This window comes from Cricetulus griseus, chromosome 3 (genome assembly GCF_003668045.3).
Source record: "Cricetulus griseus strain 17A/GY chromosome 3, alternate assembly CriGri-PICRH-1.0, whole genome shotgun sequence".
NCBI classification, from domain to species: Eukaryota; Metazoa; Chordata; class Mammalia; order Rodentia; family Cricetidae; genus Cricetulus; species Cricetulus griseus.
This window is the reverse complement of record NC_048596.1, coordinates 141,430,958-141,449,146: the sequence shown is the minus strand read 5'-3', so window position 1 is coordinate 141,449,146 and position 18,189 is coordinate 141,430,958. Positions and strand designations below refer to the sequence as shown.

The 18,189-nt window shown below is 43.4% G+C and overlaps 1 protein-coding gene across 4 annotated transcripts in view; it reads left to right on the top strand.

Annotated features, from left to right (window-relative positions):
• The window catches only part of Herc2 (HECT and RLD domain containing E3 ubiquitin protein ligase 2), a 175,960-nt gene extending 159,268 nt beyond the window's left edge, over window positions 1-16,692 (top strand). For all 4 annotated transcript variants that reach the window (XM_027404742.2, XM_035442481.1, XM_027404741.2 and 1 more), the window contains 10 exons: window positions 3,527-3,714; window positions 4,250-4,447; window positions 6,750-6,833; window positions 11,451-11,592; window positions 11,770-11,964; window positions 12,722-12,834; window positions 13,369-13,559; window positions 14,194-14,299; window positions 14,597-14,809; window positions 15,735-16,692. In XM_027404742.2, the coding sequence (XP_027260543.1) occupies window positions 3,527-3,714; window positions 4,250-4,447; window positions 6,750-6,833; window positions 11,451-11,592; window positions 11,770-11,964; window positions 12,722-12,834; window positions 13,369-13,559; window positions 14,194-14,299; window positions 14,597-14,809; window positions 15,735-16,007 (1,703 nt within the window). In that variant the 3' untranslated portion in view covers window positions 16,008-16,692. The remainder of the gene's footprint in view (window positions 1-3,526; window positions 3,715-4,249; window positions 4,448-6,749; window positions 6,834-11,450; window positions 11,593-11,769; window positions 11,965-12,721; window positions 12,835-13,368; window positions 13,560-14,193; window positions 14,300-14,596; window positions 14,810-15,734) is intronic.
• The last annotated feature ends 1,497 nt before the right edge of the window (window positions 16,693-18,189 follow it).

Genomic DNA, 18,189 nt, shown 5'->3' with positions numbered 1-18,189 from the left:
GACCCAGAAGACCAGAACCATGGTGCATCATTGAATGCTTTGAAGAAAGGAGTGACCAGTTTGCCATCAGGCCCTGGCTTCCTTAGGGCCACATCAAAGATGATGGCAATCATTCAGGCCGAGGATGTTCATGCCCTCTACCTCACATCCCATGGTTGCCTTGATCTCTCTTAGTGTACAGGTGGTAACTTGCTGTACTATAGATGCTGATCTGTGTTGATCTCTAGGTATATATGAAGTAGCTTAAGAGTAGAATGCAGCAGACACCAGATTAGAGGAGAAAATACTCCTCACGGGATTTGGAAGGAATCCAGCACTTCCTGGTGTCTTCATCTGAGCCCTAGATGGCGGTAAAGGTGGCACACAGAAGCAGTACCAAAGATGAGCCCATGCTGAGTGTGTACAGAAAAAGAGCAGGGCTGATATAGCCAAGGGCTCTCAGGTCCAGGCTGGCAGCACCTCCTGATGGACTGGCACAATAGCAGCTCTCCGGAGAAGGTGAAGGCAGTCAAGCAAGTGTATGCTAAAGGTGGGGAGGTTGTTGTCCCTGGTGCTTCAGCATCACCTGCCACCAAAACCCCCAACCCCAGCACTTTGAGCAGCACAGGTGGGCAGGAAGGCAATGGTGTACCTGGTCCCAGGAACTGCCACAACTAACTGCTCTTGCACTGTGGAGCCTTCGTGGGGCCACTATTCACAGTAGGATCCACAGCTACCACCCCTTTGGGGTCGCCTTCGAGTGATCATCTGTTAAGCTGAGCTGTGCCCAAGGAGTTCCTTAAGAGCCTAGAGGTTCTTAGGATGGAGAATTGAGGCTGGGATTTTGGAGGGGAGTTGGGAGTTGTGTATCCACAGGCTCTGGGAGGCGCAAGTGGTCTATGCGCTGAAGGCACTTTATTTTTTCATGTGATGTTGGGTCTCCAAAATGTGGGAGTTGAGTACCCTGAGTTAGATTTTGGAATCAGGGAAGGCTGAACATTGTGGACCTAGGAGTTCTTCAGGTCTGGACATAGGGAAAGCTTGGAGGCACCCAGGTGACCTAGGTCTACAGGAAGTTCAACTTAGGAGCACTAGATCCTAGATGCTGTCTCATGGAGACTGGGATCCCAGGTCTGAGATACCAGGGGTAGGGTGCCTGGATCTCTGACCCTGGGTACCAGAGCCCAGAGTGGAGTGGATTGAGGGCCTTGGGGTCTGGAGAGGAAATTTAGATTCCAAATGCAAAAAGACAGGGCCTGGGAATGTGGAAAGTATTGACAACCAGCCAAGCAGATACCTCCTTTTGGGCAACCTGCATGGCTCTCTGATTTGTTCTTAAGTCATCCTTTCAAGTGACTTACAGGCTTTTTGGACCTATCACTCATGTTAACACAAGTTCATGTCTGCCAGGCTTTTCCTCTGTGTAAATGTTTTGTAATTACTAAAAGTGTTTATAAGGAAAATCATCCAGTATTTTTTAGCTTATTTACTTGTTATCTTTTATTTATCAATACTGAGGGTTGAGTCATTTACTTGTTTGTGTCTTTGTGGGACTCATGGCTTCTTGACATAGTTCAGTACCATAGAGCTCACTCTAGCCTTTTCTCTGTCTACATTTATATCTCCTTTCTCTTTTAGTGATAAACCTGAATTCCATTTAATGCTGTTAGTTACACTAATGTTCAAATTATGTCCTATTTGGCTGGTTTTATCTCCTTATGTGCCTCACTACTGAATATATGCTTCTCGGTTCATCCTTCAAGTTTCTGTGCCCAACACCTGTATTTGGCTGTTTCCTTAAGGAGCCTTTGTTTCTTTTTTTTTTCTTAAATTTGCCTTCCTTCCTTCTTTCCTTCCTTCCTTCCTTCCTTCCTTCCTTCCTTCCTTCCTTCCTTTTTTTTTCTTGTATGTGTCTTTTATATCATGTATCTTGATCCCATTCATTTCCTTGTCTGATTGCATCTACCCTCTGCCTCTACAAACCCCCCCAATAAAATAAAAATAAAAAGGAAAATAAAATTTAAAAGGGGGAAAACTTAAAAACCTCATCATGAAAGCTGCAATGTGACACGGTGAGTCACACTGTGAACCCCTTTGTCCATTTACCTTTACTTGCAAATGCTCATTGCAAAGAGTCATTCGTCTGGTTCAAGGCCTCTGGTTTCTACTACCCTGTCAATGCTGGGCCCTCAATGGGACCTCTCCTGGACCATCCTGTTGTTGCCCTGTATTGTGGAAATCCTGCAGCTTTGGGTCCCTTCACCTTCTCCAGTGGATCATAGATGGGTGGATGATGGGGTAGGCCAATCATATCCTTGGATCTGGACCTGGGGAGCCCTGGTTTCTTTAGAGAATGACATGCAGAAGATAGATTCAGGTGGTAAGTACAATCATTGAAATAGGGATGCATGCTCTCCAGGCCACCATATTGATTGGAGCTGGGAAATGTGTGTTAAAAGCACACATACTTGCAGTTTGTGTCTGTGGTTAAAGATTGCGTTTATATGTATATCCCCAGTTCCATTCAGCACCTCGGGGTACATTCTGGCTTGTTTGCTTTCCACATGTATAACTCCTTTCTTTATTTGGAGATAAATCTGGATCCTTTTATCTCCCATGTAATAGTTCTTCACTATATGACCTGCATCCTATAATTCTTTTTGTCTTCCCTTCTGTGAGCTCTTGCTTTGTCATAGGCTGCCACACTGCCACACAGGTAGATGTACTGGGTCACCCAGTATGGAAGCATCCTTTTCTCAAACTGAGTGTTTTCCTTACTTGTGTCATCTTTGCAGGAACGTCTTTTGAGAGTTAATGCTCAGGCACTAACCCTGTGGCTTTAGAACTGAATTCTTGGAGCACAGGAAGGAGCCAGACATGGGCATATCACTTTTGATCACACAGCAGTCCTACTTGAGAAAGTAATGCTTAGTGTCTTCATGACCCATCCACCCAGACTGAGTTTCATGTGTCCAGAGAACATAAACCTTATGTCTGCTCTACTCAACACATGATTTAACCCTAGACTGTTTTTATGAAAGTATTTCCTGTTTGGGTCCATGTTCACTGTGGACCCAAACTGTATGATGAATGTTATGAAAAATGAAGCTTAGGCCTAGGTTTTGAATAACTAGGAAAGGGTTCATGTCTTTGAACACATGGATTTTGTTCATCTTAAAAACTGATTTTTCTTCTTCTCTTTAGCATCCAGGAGCTGTTTAGGTTTTTAGGACTATTTCCTTAAGTTTCATGTTTGCTTGTTCTGGTGGAGAAATGCTGCTGTTGCATAACCTGGTCCAGTGAACTAATGAACTAGACTAGACTAGAGAAGGTGTGTTGGCCAGCAGATCTATAGACAGTTCTGGGAAGTGTGCTTACCTCTGAGTATGTGATTAGTGTGTGATGACATTGAGAAGCTGGTGCTTAGAGAAGTGAACACCGAGACAAAACAGAAGGGGCAGTAAGTACTGCCAGTGTGATGGGAAGATGCTGGGGCTATGCATTCACTGCTCCTCTTATCTGAGTTCTTTACATTTACTTCCTTTAGGTGAAGTTTACACATGGGGTGACAATGATGAGGGGCAACTAGGAGATGGAACAACAAATGCTATTCAGAGACCTCGATTGGTAGCTGCCCTTCAGGGTAAGAAGGTCAACCGTGTGGCCTGTGGTTCTGCACACACCCTCGCCTGGTCAACCAGCAAGCCAGCCAGCGCCGGCAAGCTCCCTGCACAGGTCAGTGCTATCTGGGTAGGTCCGTGTGCCAGAATGGGAGCACACTGTTACAGTTAACCATTATGCAGGTGCAGCAACATATCACTCATTCTTGAATTATATATTTATAGAGTTGTTTTGCTGATAACAGTTGAGTTCATAAGGCCACAAAACAGTGGTACTAATAACTGTAATATTGGGCTGGGAGCATAACTCAGTGATAGCATGCTCACTTGCTTGGCATGCAGGAGGCTCTGGGTTCAGTCCCAGCAGAGCAAGAAAGGGTAGAAAAAAAAAGAGCCTTAATATTCATACCAGCCAATAAACTACATAGAATAACTGGTAGTATATGTGGTCTATGTGTTTCTTGGTAAATATGTTTCTATAAACTTATATTTTTAACATTCTTCGATGTTTACATTATTTGTCTTAATAATCAAACTATCTAGAAAGAATATGGGGAGTTTTACAGACTAATCTCAGAAATCATAGGGCTGTATTTTAGTTTTCTGTGTTTTTGCCATTTGGTAGACTCAGTGAAACTTTGATGTTGCAGGTGCCCATGGAGTACAACCACTTGCAGGAGATCCCCATCATTGCCCTAAGGAACCGCCTGCTGCTGCTGCATCACATCTCAGAGCTCTTTTGTCCCTGTATCCCCATGTTTGACCTAGAGGGCTCTCTTGATGAAACTGGACTCGGGCCTTCAGTTGGGTTTGACACTCTTCGAGGGATCTTAATATCTCAGGGAAAGGTACTTTGTAGCAGTCTGAGGCTCAGGAGCACTGTTACCTCCAGTAACTTTTACTCAACAAAAATCCTTATTCTGGGATTGTAGGTATAGACTTTATTTCATTCAAGAAATGGCCTTTGAGTGTCTCCTATATGACAGCCAGTTCTAAGTACTTAGAACATGTTTTTTAAAAACAAAACAAAAAGACAAAAGCCACGAAGCCAAGCCTTGTGCAAGTGGTTTTCTCTGCTTGCTTGACCTTGAGGGTTTGTGGTCAAAGGTTTGTGGTCAATTCCACTGACACAGGAGGAGAAAATCTAGGTAATTTCTTCTCCTATATAAGTCCAGCAGAAGGCTGGGGGCCTAGAGAGAAGTTCTGTGCCAGGTTGTCCAGGTGGTGATTCCTTGCCAACTGATTTAACAGAGACAGGGAAAATCAGGAATGCTGGCGTTTCTAGAGGTCACAGGATGGATTTTGACCCACTGACATTTTCATTAATCAGAGCTTCCTACAAGGAATGCCAGGCTGAGAAGTAAAAGGGTAAGCTGTTGAATTTCTGGTGGGAGCATAATGTGATCTTAGAGGGGATTCACTGTATAGCAGGCAGGTGTGGGAGCTTTGTGTAAGAAAAAGCACAGAAGGTGAGTTAAAGACCTCTCTACCCTGAAGGACTGTGATTCTCTGATATATGTTATTAAGGAGTATAGTCTATTGTTATGGATAAAATAAAATTTAGATGTTGTAGAGTATATCTAAGCAATAATTCTCTTTTAGGATGGGCTTTGTTGTACTGAGCAGAAGGACTGTGTGCATTTTATGTCCATTGTGCCTGAGGGTGCTGAGCAATAAGATGGTGTTTAAGGGCAGATGATCTTTATGCTGATAGGTGCAGGAAGAAACCTAATTTTAACTGTTTTTCCAGTAGTTAAAAAATAGCAAAGTAGATTCTGTCCTTTTTACATCGTTTCATCTTTCAAAGAGAGGACAGTGGACAGCAGAGGGGACAAACATAAGAGGCAGGCTGCACCCTGCATGAGGTAAAGTGAGTGCACCTCCTACAGGCTGCAGGAACTTCAGGGGTGGGCTCCCACTAAGTTTAACATGGACAACACCTTGGGGTTCCTACAGTGAGGCAGTAATTGTAGAGTGCAGCACACAGTGGGTGTCTGAAGGGCCCCCAGCAGCTAAGCAGCTTTTGCTAGATGACTCTAGCAGAAGTCATCTAGGGTGTTATAGGAGGCAGTACAGAGGTAGGAAGTCTTATTGCCTCTGACTCAGTGCCAGTGAGGAGTTGGGTGTGGTGATAAATATATATAATCCCAGAATTTAGGGAGTGGAGGCAGGAGAATTGTGAGTTTGAGGCCATCCTAGGTTATATAATTGAGTTCAGGGCTAGTGTAGGCTGCATATCAGGAGTTGTAAGACCTTTTCTTAAACAAAACAAAACAATTCCAACAGTATTACTAGAAGAGAGCTGGGCACCCAGGGACTCAGAGCAGGAAAATGCTCTCTTGGGGAAGGAACTTAGCCAAAGGTGTGTTTGGGGCATGCAGGAAGGCAGGTGGAGGTTGGGCTGTGCATAAGGCATGGTGGTAGATGTTTTTGTACAGCTAAACCCAAGTCTCCTCTTAGCTTTAGTGCTTCTTGCGGTTGCTTTTGTCCCTACTTTTGCTATCATGAGTTGGAATTCTTAAGAGTCTGACCTGAGAGAGGGGCTTAGGATCTGTAGGAGGCCCTGTGTTTCTATAGATCTTCTCCTCCCCAGCTCTTAAAAAGGGTACTATTGTCCCCTTAGCAAGAGGCCTGAGACCCACTAGTGGCTCTGTTTCCTTTAAATGCCCCTCAAGTGTCCCTTCCTGGATGATGACCAAATCCTTAGTGTGATACCCACACTGTTCTATCCATCTTCACTGTGTTCTTTTAGTGTATACTTACAGTATGTTGCCCACCCCAGGTCTGGCTGGACCCTTGAGTTCCTTGACTCATAGCTGCTCTGATACAGTTAAGAGGTTCAACATCAGACCCTGCTGCTATTGCACTTGTAGTTTGGATGGGGCAGGTGTTTGGAAGCCTCCAGCCCTCCTGTCTGCTCTTCCTGAGAGAGTTGCTTCTTTGCTCAACTGTCAGTCATGCTTAGAAACTCTAGTTCTGTACATAGCTCTCTAGACTACTTGGCTCTATCTCATACCCTGAAAAGGACAGTCATTATATCTTCTTAAGGAAATCTGACTTTCAGAAATAGAGGATATAAAATGGTGATGTGGTTTCTCTTAGCATGCTGATTTCTATTTAAGATTCTAAACTGTGTTTTTCACATTTTAGGAAGCAGCTTTCCGAAAAGTAGTGCAAGCAACTATGGTTCGAGACCGCCAGCATGGTCCTGTGGTGGAGCTGAACCGCATCCAGGTAGATGCTTTCCCAAGCCTGACAGTTGTACAAGTGATGTTTCCATAGTGCAAGAGGTGCCCCTGCAGTCTTGGGAGAAGACAGTACTCCTAGACTGAAGGAGTAGCCATCCTCTATATAGTGCTCTGTGATGCAAGAGGCTTTAGGAGGGGGTGGGGTTGTGTACGTGAAGATAAGAAAGATTTCCTTGTCATAATCCAAAAGCACAGGCAAAGAGAATTTTAAAAAGGTAAAGTAAGGAGCAGCCGTATTTTCCCCACAAGGTGATAATGCCCACTCATCTATGTGGCCTTTGTATGTTTGTTACAGGCAAAGCTAAGTCACTCTTGTAACCTGTGGGTTTTTTTTTTTTTACATGTTACAATTCACATTCCTTAAAGCCTTGCAACCTCCTGACTCTTCTAGTTCTCCAGTTTAATAAACCAGTATTGCTAATGTCCCATGAAGAGACATTAGAAAGCATGCCATTTCTGAGTTAACACTGCTTCTAAGTACCCATAAACTTATACTTTGAAAATTTTAATTAAAAATACACAGGGATCCCAGTTAGTGATTATGATAGTGCATGGCATTTGACATTTAATACGCAAATGAAATTAGCTTCGCCTCTTAGATCAGAAACAGAGAGCCATGAAGAACAAATTCTTTGTTACTCAACCTTTGTATTAACACATGATTTTTATCCTGATGTTGATTACATGACAAGAATTTTTTCTGAATTGTACTTGGGGGCATTTTGAATTAAGAGATCAAACTCTTGTCCTTTGTTGGACAGCACATGTGACCACATTGGTGGAACTGGAATCTCTAGTGATGAACGTCACAGTAGCTAGTGCTAGCTGTAAGTTGGTCATCTAGTTCCACAAATAAATGGGCTGTTTAATTAGGTTCATAAAAAAGCTTTTATTTCCCCACCTTGGATGACGTGCATTCTGAAGTTTGCAAGACAAGGAAAACTGTACATTCCTGGGTCAGGTTCCTGTCTTGGGCAGACCTACAGGCTCCTTGGAGCCAGGCGTCTCACTAGGGTGTCCCAAGACGGAGTTATCAATGAGTCCCTGACTGCTTGGAGCCTAGAGTCTTGCAGTGGACATGCTGCTGCTTGCTGTCTTTTTTCCTTGCAGATTTTCAATAATATCTCTTTCCTACTTGGCTTTATGTCCTTGATTTTGTCTTTAAAGATGTTCAGTATGTTTAAAAGAAAAAATTGATTGATTACAAAAGAAAACACACACCCTCAGACCATGTGCAGTGTAGATTGACATCTGGGCCTCCTCCATCATCCATAGTCTTTGGGTACCAGAGCTTACAGTGCAGTATGCTCTCCTAAGGGTTGAGAATTCCTCACATGTTGGAATAGAATTACTTTTTTTACCAAAATTAGATTCTTGGAGTAAGATTTACTAAGTCTGAGGTGAATTGAAGATGCCAGCACTGAGTCATATTGTGATACCTCTGCCCTGTGTTGACATCTAAAGTGATACTATACAGCACTAGCTTCATGAAGACTCAGGAAGGATTAACACTGCCCACTGGAGAGGACTCAAGATGTGAGCACACAGGTCATCTTCCTAGCCACATTTTCCTTTTGTTTAATGAATTTTAATCAGCACCCCAATTGTCCTCTCTTAGACTCACTCCCTCTCCTGCTGAAACCTACTTCTTTTCTACAAGTCCCTCTGTACTTACATGGCTTTAATATTTATGTGACCAACAGAATTTAATTTGTATTATATACTGGATCACTGGACAATTTACCAAGTACCAGTGGCTATCCTGTTGAAGAAAGTGAAACCCTCTGATCTAGTAACCATTAACTGTCAATACACTCTCAGGGAGGGTTGGGGCCGTGAGCCTCCTGCTAAAGTTTTTTTTTTTTTTTTAATTTTTTAATTTTATTTATTTTTTAATTTGAATTAGAAGCAAGATTGTTTCACATGTCAATCCCAGTTCCCTTTCCCTCCCCTCCTCCCCTACCACCAGCACCCCCCCAATTAAAACCCTACCTATCACATATCCTTTCTGATATGTGAGGCCTTCCATAGGGGTCATCAGAGTCTATCATATCCTTTGGGATAGGGCCTAGGCCCACCCCCGTGTGTTTTGGCTCAGGGAGTATCCCTCTATGTGGAATGGGCTCCCAAAGTCCACACCTATGCAAGGGATAAGTATTGAACTACTACAGGAGGTCTCCTCACTGAAACCCACGTTCCTAGGGTCTGGATCAGTCCTGTGCTGGTATCCCAGCTATCAGTCTGGGGACCAAGAGCTCCCCATTGTTCAGGTCAGCTGTTTCTGTGGGTTTCACCAGCCTGGTTTGGACCCCTTTGTTCATCACTTATCCTTCTCTGCAACTGGATTCCAGTTTAGTTCAGTGATTAGTTGTGGGTGTCTGCTTCTGCTTCCACCAGCTGCTGGATGAAGGGTGTACGATGGCATATAAGTCAGTTATCAATCTCATTATCAGGGGAGGTCATTTAAGGTAGCCTCTCCTTTGTTGCTTAGATTGTTAGCTGGTGTCATCTTTGTAGATCTCCAGACATTTCCCTAGTGCCTGATTTCTCTGTAAACCTAAAATGTCTCCCGCTATTATGGTATCTCCTTTCTTGTTTTCTTCTGTTTTTCCTCGACTCAACCTTTCTGCTTCCTCATGTCCTCCTCACCTCCCTCCCCTTCTCCTTCTCCTAGCTCCCTCCCCCTTCCTCCCATGCTCCCAATTTGCTCAGGAGGTTTTCTTTTATTGTTATGAAAATAATGCTCTTTGATACCAGGAAATTCTGAAAATTCAGTATCTGTAAAAAATACTTAGCATGATTATTTGGTTGAGGGGGTGAAGGCTGTCTGTGGGGGGATGTTGAGACAGGTTCTTTCTGTATATAGCCCAAACTGGTTTCAGACTCCTACTTTAGCTTTGTAAGTGCTGGGATTATAGTGCCACTACTCCTGGTTCAAATTACTTTTAAATTTTCTACAGAATTAATTCATACTCTTTCAAAAACTTGGGGAAATTCAAATTAAAGTCAGCTAGCATCGCCTGTGCTTCTGTTGCCCAGAGAATGTACCACCTGTTTGTAGGTTTATCTACTGTCAGTTTTATAAATGTGTCTACACGGATTTCTTTCTTTCTTCCTTCCTTCCTTTCTTTCCTTCCTTTCCTTCTCTCTCTCTCTCTCTCTCTCTCTCTCTCTCTCTCTCTCTCTCTCTCTCTCTCTCTCTCTCTCTCTCTCTCAAAACAGGCAGCTGGGCTCCAGTAGTTGGTGCTTTTCCGTGACTGTTCTGTGGCAGCTGTGTTGCTGTGGGTGTACTCCTTTGTCTTTCTGAAGCTAGTCTCCTCTGGAGAGCATGAATTCCTTCAAGGGTTGTTGTGCAGTTTAAAGAAAGTAGTCTTTGTGGACATGTGGCTGAGTATGTGAACAGAGAAAAGGTCATTCTGTAGGAAGTTATGGTTTTTGTTGTCATTTGTCTTAGATTTATAGTCTTAATTGTGGTTCCTTGTGCTGTTGAAGAAAGCTTGTGGTTTAAGCTTGACCTGGAATTCACTGGCTGGAGATGGTGAGGCTTTACTGGAGTACTCTTAATAAAAGTATGTTTGCACAGCAGTTTTTCTTAAACTTAGCTTGTCACCATCTCGCACCAAGTGGCTGAGTCTAGAAAACGTAGGAGGATCAAAGTCTATGTCAGCATTAGTTTTTTGGTCTTACATCCCCAGTGTTAGTTTAGGATAAGAACTGTGGTCATGGAGAGAGTGTGTGCAGTGGTGACAGGTGCAGTGGCCTAGAGTTGCACAGAGGTCAACACAGAGAGCAAACAGAGAGGAAGTTACCATGGCTGAGGTAATATTTCTGGCCTTGGCCTTTAGAGAAACTTGGTTTAAGATCTGAATATCTGTTTCAGTCTGCAAGAATGACTGTGTAGTGAAGTTGGTAGTTGTCATTGATGGTGGGTACCATGTATGAAAATCCACACAAAGGCAGTGTTGCTGAGCCAGGTATTAGCAACACCTTACCCTCAGGCCTTTGTAAAGTGATGATGGCATACGTCATTGTTTGAAAGTATGTTCAGATTCAACAGGTAAGCTGCTGTGCTACATCATTAATGACCCAATGACTAGGATGACCTCAGATGTTCAGAATGGAATGGCCTGGACCGCTTTGTTTTGTGTAGTGCCTGCAGCAGAGATCTGTGTGCATCAGCTTCTAGCACATTGGTGCTGTGGCAAGGAAGCTGCAGTTTGGTGCTGTCTCAGAACTGGAATTGTGGGAAACCCAGAAGTGAGGTACAGGCTCATAGAGAGCTCATCAGAGCCCTTCTGTTTCTGTGGGAACTGTCCATGGATTTTCATTTATTTATTTAGTTTTGCTTGTTTGTTTGCTAGAGGTAGTAAGGTAATTAATTGCTCCTCCTTGTGGGACGTGCTTATGGCAGAAGCCATCTAGGTATTACATAGGAGCCAAAGTGCTGTAAGGTGGTACAGTGGGCCAGTGTTTAGATGCAGAGAAGGTCTCTGAGTACAGAGTGAAGTGGAAGATCTTGTAGGCAGATTTCTCTACAGCTGCTTCCAAGCTGTGTGTTTTCTGCTGCCCGCTGTCTCATGGCTTTCATTCTTTTTCTCTGTAGGTTAAGCGCTCCAGAAGTAAAGGTGGGTTAGCTGGCCCTGATGGCACCAAGTCTGTCTTTGGGCAGATGTGTGCTAAGATGAGTTCCTTCAGTCCTGACAGCCTACTCCTTCCTCACCGAGTCTGGAAAGTCAAGTTTGTTGGTGAGATTTGGCTGTGCATGCTCTAGAGAACTTACTTGCTTGGGGGAGGGAATGGGATGGCAAACAGAATGGTGCATCAGTAGCAGGTACAGAGGAGCAGAGCAGCCCCCTGCCTGGCGCTGTTCCTGCAGGTAGGGTTGGTTTGCCTGTGTGTTGATGACTCTCCTTTCCTTCCAGGTGAATCTGTGGATGACTGTGGGGGTGGCTACAGCGAGTCCATAGCAGAGATTTGTGAGGAGCTACAAAATGGACTCACTCCTCTTCTGATTGTAACTCCGAATGGCAGGGACGAGTCTGGTGCCAACAGAGACTGTTACCTGTTGAACCCTGCCACCCGGGCACCTGTGCACTGCAGCATGTTCCGCTTCCTGGGTGGGTGTCTCAATTGTCTGTTATACTGCTCTGGAGGGCCTGGACCACCCTTAAGTTAATATAGCAGCTCTTATCTACCTCAAGTCAACAGTGGATGAAAGTGATGCGCAGTCATTTTAATGCATCTTACCAACATTATGGAGGGGAAAAGATAACTTTACTTCATTTTACTCTTAGTGTTAAGGACTAGATAGTGGTAAGCCATCAGAAGTTATGGCCATTCTGTGTACAGCTATAGTGATTTACAGAGTTAGGCAGTGTGTGACTGTGCTCGAGGCTAGATGCTTTCTTTGCCATGCAGAGGATCTGAAATACTAGGTTTGCATTCTAACATATGTGAAACTCAGGGGTGCATGGAAAGAGATGGCTTTTGCAGTAGACCTGTCCCTCCTTGTCTGGGTCTTTGCAGAGCACTCCCAGAGTGTTTCTTCACCTACCACTACCCCTTAGCTAGATATCTACCTTCTTGGAGGAATCCATCTCTTTGCTTTGCCCACAAAGGGAAAAGAGTTGACTTACTGTGGTTTAATTCTGTGTGTAAAAAGAATACAAAGAGTTAGCATCTTGTAGGAAGAAAAGGAAGTAAGTTTTGAGTAGGACATGCTGTTTCAAAGTGGGCCTAGCTCTCAGTTTGGGCAGTACTGGTTTAGAAGGTTCCTTGATCTCAGTGCAGATCTGACATTAAAATAGTTTGAATAAGTGAGAAGCAGCTTCTCATCCATTCCAAGCATTCTGACCTTCTGTTTTGAATGAGTAGGGGTGTTACTGGGCATTGCTATCCGAACTGGGAGTCCTCTGAGCCTGAATCTCGCTGAGCCTGTGTGGAAGCAGCTGGCTGGGATGAGCCTGACCATCGCAGACCTCAGTGAGGTGATTCAGCTGGGCTGTGGGTCCTGTTAAGGGACTTGGGCTTTTCTGGGTATCTGATCTAATATGCATGAGTATATGAAGGCAGCTGTCCTCTGACCACTTTCTAGTGCAGAGAAAAGTGTGAGAGGGTTGGTGTGTACTGTGCACTTTGTGATGCTCCATAACTGATGTGGCCTGATAGACAAGGTGCCACAGCCCAGGCTCCTGGGAACAGGGACTGACAGGGCAGTCACAGCCTGTTGGCCCTTAGCTACCTTGCTCTTTGTGCCTCCAGGGTTTAGGAGAGTGTCTATTGCCCACCAGTTACAGTTATTTTATCAGCAATTAATTTAAGAACTCTCTGGATCTTTATTTAGCTCCTTGGGTGAAGTACTTCTTTGTAGAAGTCTTTTGTGTGGGGGTAGAATACCCTTGTATTCTAGAGACACTCAGAGACAGATGAAGTCAGATATGGCTGGGCGTGCTTGGAGTAGACTGGGTCTGTAGTAGGGAACAACCCAGAATTAGCCTGTATACTGTATTTCTCTTTGACAGGTTGATAAAGATTTTATTCCTGGGCTCATGTACATTCGTGACAATGAAGCCACTTCAGAGGAGTTTGAGGCCATGAGCCTGCCTTTCACAGTGCCAAGTGCCAGCGGTCAGGACATCCAGCTAAGCTCCAAGCACACACACATCACCCTGGACAACCGTGCAGAGTATGTCCGGCTGGCAATAAACTACAGGTTTGTGATCATGTCTTTCAAAATGCTTTGACTTAATAAATTGCAAAAGTAACAGATTATGGTTACTTGGCTATCTACATTTTTCCAGACATATCATACATAAAAAGATGCTAATTTTTCTTCAGCTACTGCTGATCTTTGTTGTGAATTGTATTTGTTGGCTAGTGTTCAAAGTAGTTGTTACTGCCACTTGAAATTTCTAGGTTTTGGTAGAAAAGTGAGGTAAGTATCCCACAGGGATATTGGGCCTCTCTGTGCCCCACTATACTTCTCAGGGACCAAGGACATAGATGAGGCCAGGTGAACAGAGCAGCCTTCATGAGACCTAAGCAAGCCTGTACTGTGAAATTATAGCTCTGGTTAGGTGTGGCACCATCGCTGCTCAGCATTGTCATCAGACAGACAGTGCTTAGAGTGTGTGTGGCTGTAGTTAATTGTGAAGGTTGTGGCCCGTGCACCAGTTTAGGCGAACTCGGTAGTGTTGTGTATGAAGTTCATCACCCAGAGCCCTCCTCTCAATTCTTCCCTGTGGTGTATGTGTGGTAGCAGTATTGTGTAAAGCTTGGTACCAGCAGAGCAAGGTGCCCAGTAATGTAAGCACAAGTGTAAGGAAGATTTTTTTTTTTTTTTTAAGACTCCATGAATTTGATGAGCAAGTGGCTGCTGTCCGGGAGGGGATGGCCCGAGTCGTACCTGTACCCCTTCTCTCTCTTTTCACTGGATACGAGCTGGAGACAATGGTATGTGGCTGTTTTGTGCTGCCTAGAACTGCCTTGGTACACTAGCCCACTTGTTATTTGATCTTTTACTTAAAACTTTGCATTTGGAATGGGAAGACTTGACTATTGATAGTAAATGAAATGAAAACACAGTGTGTGCCCCTCTCTCACTGCCTGCCCATTAGATATTGAGGTTCAGGGTGGTGCTGTTGTTCATCTGGGTCTGTAGGAACATTATTAGAGGAAAAAAAAAAGGCTATCCTGTTGAAATGAGAAAAGATAGAATGTGAGCCTGTTCTAATAGGATGTCTTTCCTAGGTATGTGGGAGCCCAGACATCCCACTGCATCTTTTAAAGTCAGTGGCAACGTATAAAGGGATTGAACCTTCTGCATCCTTGGTCCAGTGGTTCTGGGAGGTGATGGAGTCTTTCTCCAACACGGAACGCTCCCTCTTCCTTCGCTTTGTGTGGGGTCGGACAAGGCTGCCCAGGACCATTGCTGACTTCCGGGGTAGAGACTTTGTCATCCAGGTAGGCTCCTCACCAGGATTGCAAAGCACTGCATTTTCATTGGTAGAAGTGACATGCCCCTTGTCATGCAGTGTCTGCAGTGTATTCCACTGCATAGCAGTTGAGAAAACAGATTTTGTAAAATGAAAATGGAAAAGACCAAACTTCTATAATTTGAAATCTTAAAATTTTACAATTACAGATCTTGAATGTCATTACCTAGTTTTGCAAAGTGTATCAAAGCCATAATCAGAGCATGCTAGTGTTATACCAGCATATAGATTTTGAATATGCATATTTCATAAAACATTTGTTTGATTTTCTGGTTGGATCAGGTAGATCACTAAATATTATGCCCACTATTAGCTGAGAAAAATGAGACCGCTCATTTGGAGAACAAGTTTTCTTTGCCTTAGAATTCAATGGTCTGATGATTTAAACGAGCTCAGTTTTCCTTTTACAGTCACTGAGCATGCAGACACATCTGTGGCCAAGATTATCAAAATACCCATCTTTCAGGAATATCTTTGGTAGCAAACAAACTTTTTCTCCTAAAACAACAACGAAGGACCATTTTTTGCTGCTTAGTATCTTGATCCCACAGCATCTTCTGGTGGTCACATTCCCCATTCCCCGAATGGTGTCAGCTGATGACATGGCTCCACTCACCATTAGGAGATGATGGGCCAGGCTGTTCCATTGGCCAACTGCATATACCAGGCTTGGTGAATATCAGGAGTCACAGTAACAATGCTTTGCTGCTTTTATTGCAGGTCCTAGGGGTGGGTTACTTTTTTTTTAATTTTTAAAATCGGTTAGGTTTTACATTTTCCTATATGTTTTTATTTATATATAGTTTCTGTAAGTATGAAGTGAACATAATAAAATAAACCCAGAGTTTTCCTCATCCTTACCACAGTCTCTTATTAATATTTTCTACCAACAGGTCCTGGATAAATACAACCCTCCTGACCACTTCCTTCCTGAGTCCTACACATGTTTCTTTCTGCTAAAGTTGCCCAGGTATTCCTGTAAGCAGGTGCTTGAGGAAAAGCTGAAATATGCCATCCACTTCTGCAAGTCCATAGACACAGATGACTATGCTCGCATAGCTCTCACAGGAGAGCCAGCTGCCGATGACAGCAGTGAGGACTCAGATAATGAGGATGCAGACTCTTTTGCTTCAGACTCTACCCAAGATTACTTGACAGGACACTAAGATGGAAATGCCATCAAGAAGAAACATAGTTGAACAATTAGCAAGAGTACTGCTGTGTAAATTGTAAATGTCAAGTGCATTTGATGAGGAATACCCTGCATTGAAATGTGTGGAAGAGAGCGCCTGGCTGTCTGTGCTGACATACTGTGTGGTAGGATGACTGAAGATCAGCCTGTGCATGAGGAACACTATGGGGCGCTTCTTCCCCATAATGCTGCATTACCTATAGGACCCAGTGTTTACTACAGTGTAAATGTTTATATGGACACAGAACAGCATCACAAAAAAAAAGCCTTTTTACTTGTGGGTGCAATGATTTCCCCCCTTTTTCCTTTGCAGTATCATTCTGATTGTATATTGAAAATACTGTGTAATGATGAAATCATATTATAAATATTTCAACTAATTTTACCCTGAGTTTGTTTATTAAAAGCTTTTTGAACATTAAATTATTATTTCTTGGATGCATTTAGAAGTTACTAAAATCAGAACAGAAAACAAAAATGCCATTCATTCCCCCTTTCCCTAGGTGTACCATTTTAGCATATGCATTATGTGATTGGAATTGAGGCATTTTGGTGGACAGTATGATAATTTTTATCATGGAAAGTGTACTATATTTAATGCTTGTGTCATGTATATGCCAAAATTTTAACCCCCTATAAATAAAACATGTGTCACAAAATTGTAGGCTGAGCTTTTTTAACCAATTAGACTAGCATTTGTGGATCTGTTACAACCAAACCATACTCAGTGACAAAACACTGAAGCATTTAGCAGGATAGAGCAGCTACTCTCAGGGCCCAAAGGGGCTGAGGGACCCTCAGAGCTCCTTCCTCCCTCCTGTCTCCAGATGTGCCCTCATGCCCAGTCCCAAGGCCTGTTTCCCTTGCCTGAGTCAGGCTCACTGTTAGTCCTATTGTCCACTGGGTAGGAATTTCTGTGTATGGTAAGCTCTCTGCAAAGCAAAGAATAGAGAGCAGCATAGAAGAACTGGCAGGTAGGCCTAGTACACTAGATCTTGAGACCTGGTACCTGATGGAGGCAAAATTTTGTCATTCATGTTGGAAGGCAATTTTTGCAAAAATAAATTGTAAACTAAGACTGGGATGCCTTTGATTTTTCAGTCTCAGGTTCTTTCTTTTGGCCCAGGAGGATACCAGGACAACTACATCTTAATTTTAACTTTTATCCTCATCCAACTTAAAATGAAGCCAAAATTCATTTTGGTAGGTCCAAGTTTGTGCAGAAAAATCTACAGTAGCAAAGATGGGCCATCTGAGAGGAGTAGAGCTCTTTAGTCACACTTGACAATGTTTTGTGTTTTGTGAGGTTTCGCCAGTATTTTGAATTGTGTATTAGTTGGATAGATATATCTTGTTTTTTAACTAATAAAAGTGATAGTAGATTACATATTTAAAATACATATAAACCAGCAATCTGCTTGAATTCATAAGAAGTGTGGTACCTGTAGTAATCTTTTTTTCTGTTATTTATAACAAAATACCCGAAGCTGACTTAGTTTCATAAAGAAGATAGATTTAGCGTTTAATCCTGGCACTTGGGAGCTTGAGGCAGGAGGATCGTGGATGTGAGGTCAGCTTGGCCTACTGATTGAGAACTGTCATGACTTTTCCTGAGGAGACGTAAATATAATTCCATTCACCTCAGGTGGTCACCAACAGACAAAAGGTCTGTTCAGTTCAGGTTGGTAAACTGAAGGGAACATAGGGGTGACAGGAGCATGCATCCAGGACTCGAAAGAACTACACCACTGGGGCGTCCCCTGGGCAAATTGTAAGCAACCACAACACTGAAGAACAGCATTGGAGCAGCATGGGCTGCTCTGTGTGAGCCACCTGCTGTCCTAGTTATCTTTCTGTCATGTGAAAAATCACTCTGACCAAAACAAGGTGGGGAGGAGAGGTCTTATTTCATCTTCCAGAGTCATCATCTAGGGAAGCCGAGGCTTTACTTTCAGGCTCACGTTAGCTGCTTTTCATACACAGCTCAAGCTCACCTGCATAGGGATGGTACCCGCTCATGGTGGGCTGGGCCCTCTTGCATCAATTAGCAATCAAGAAAATGCCCCACAGACACACCCATAGCCCAGTCTGATTCTGAAGGCAGTTCCTTAATTGAGGGTCCTGCTTCCCAGATGTGTCAAAATGACAACCAAGAA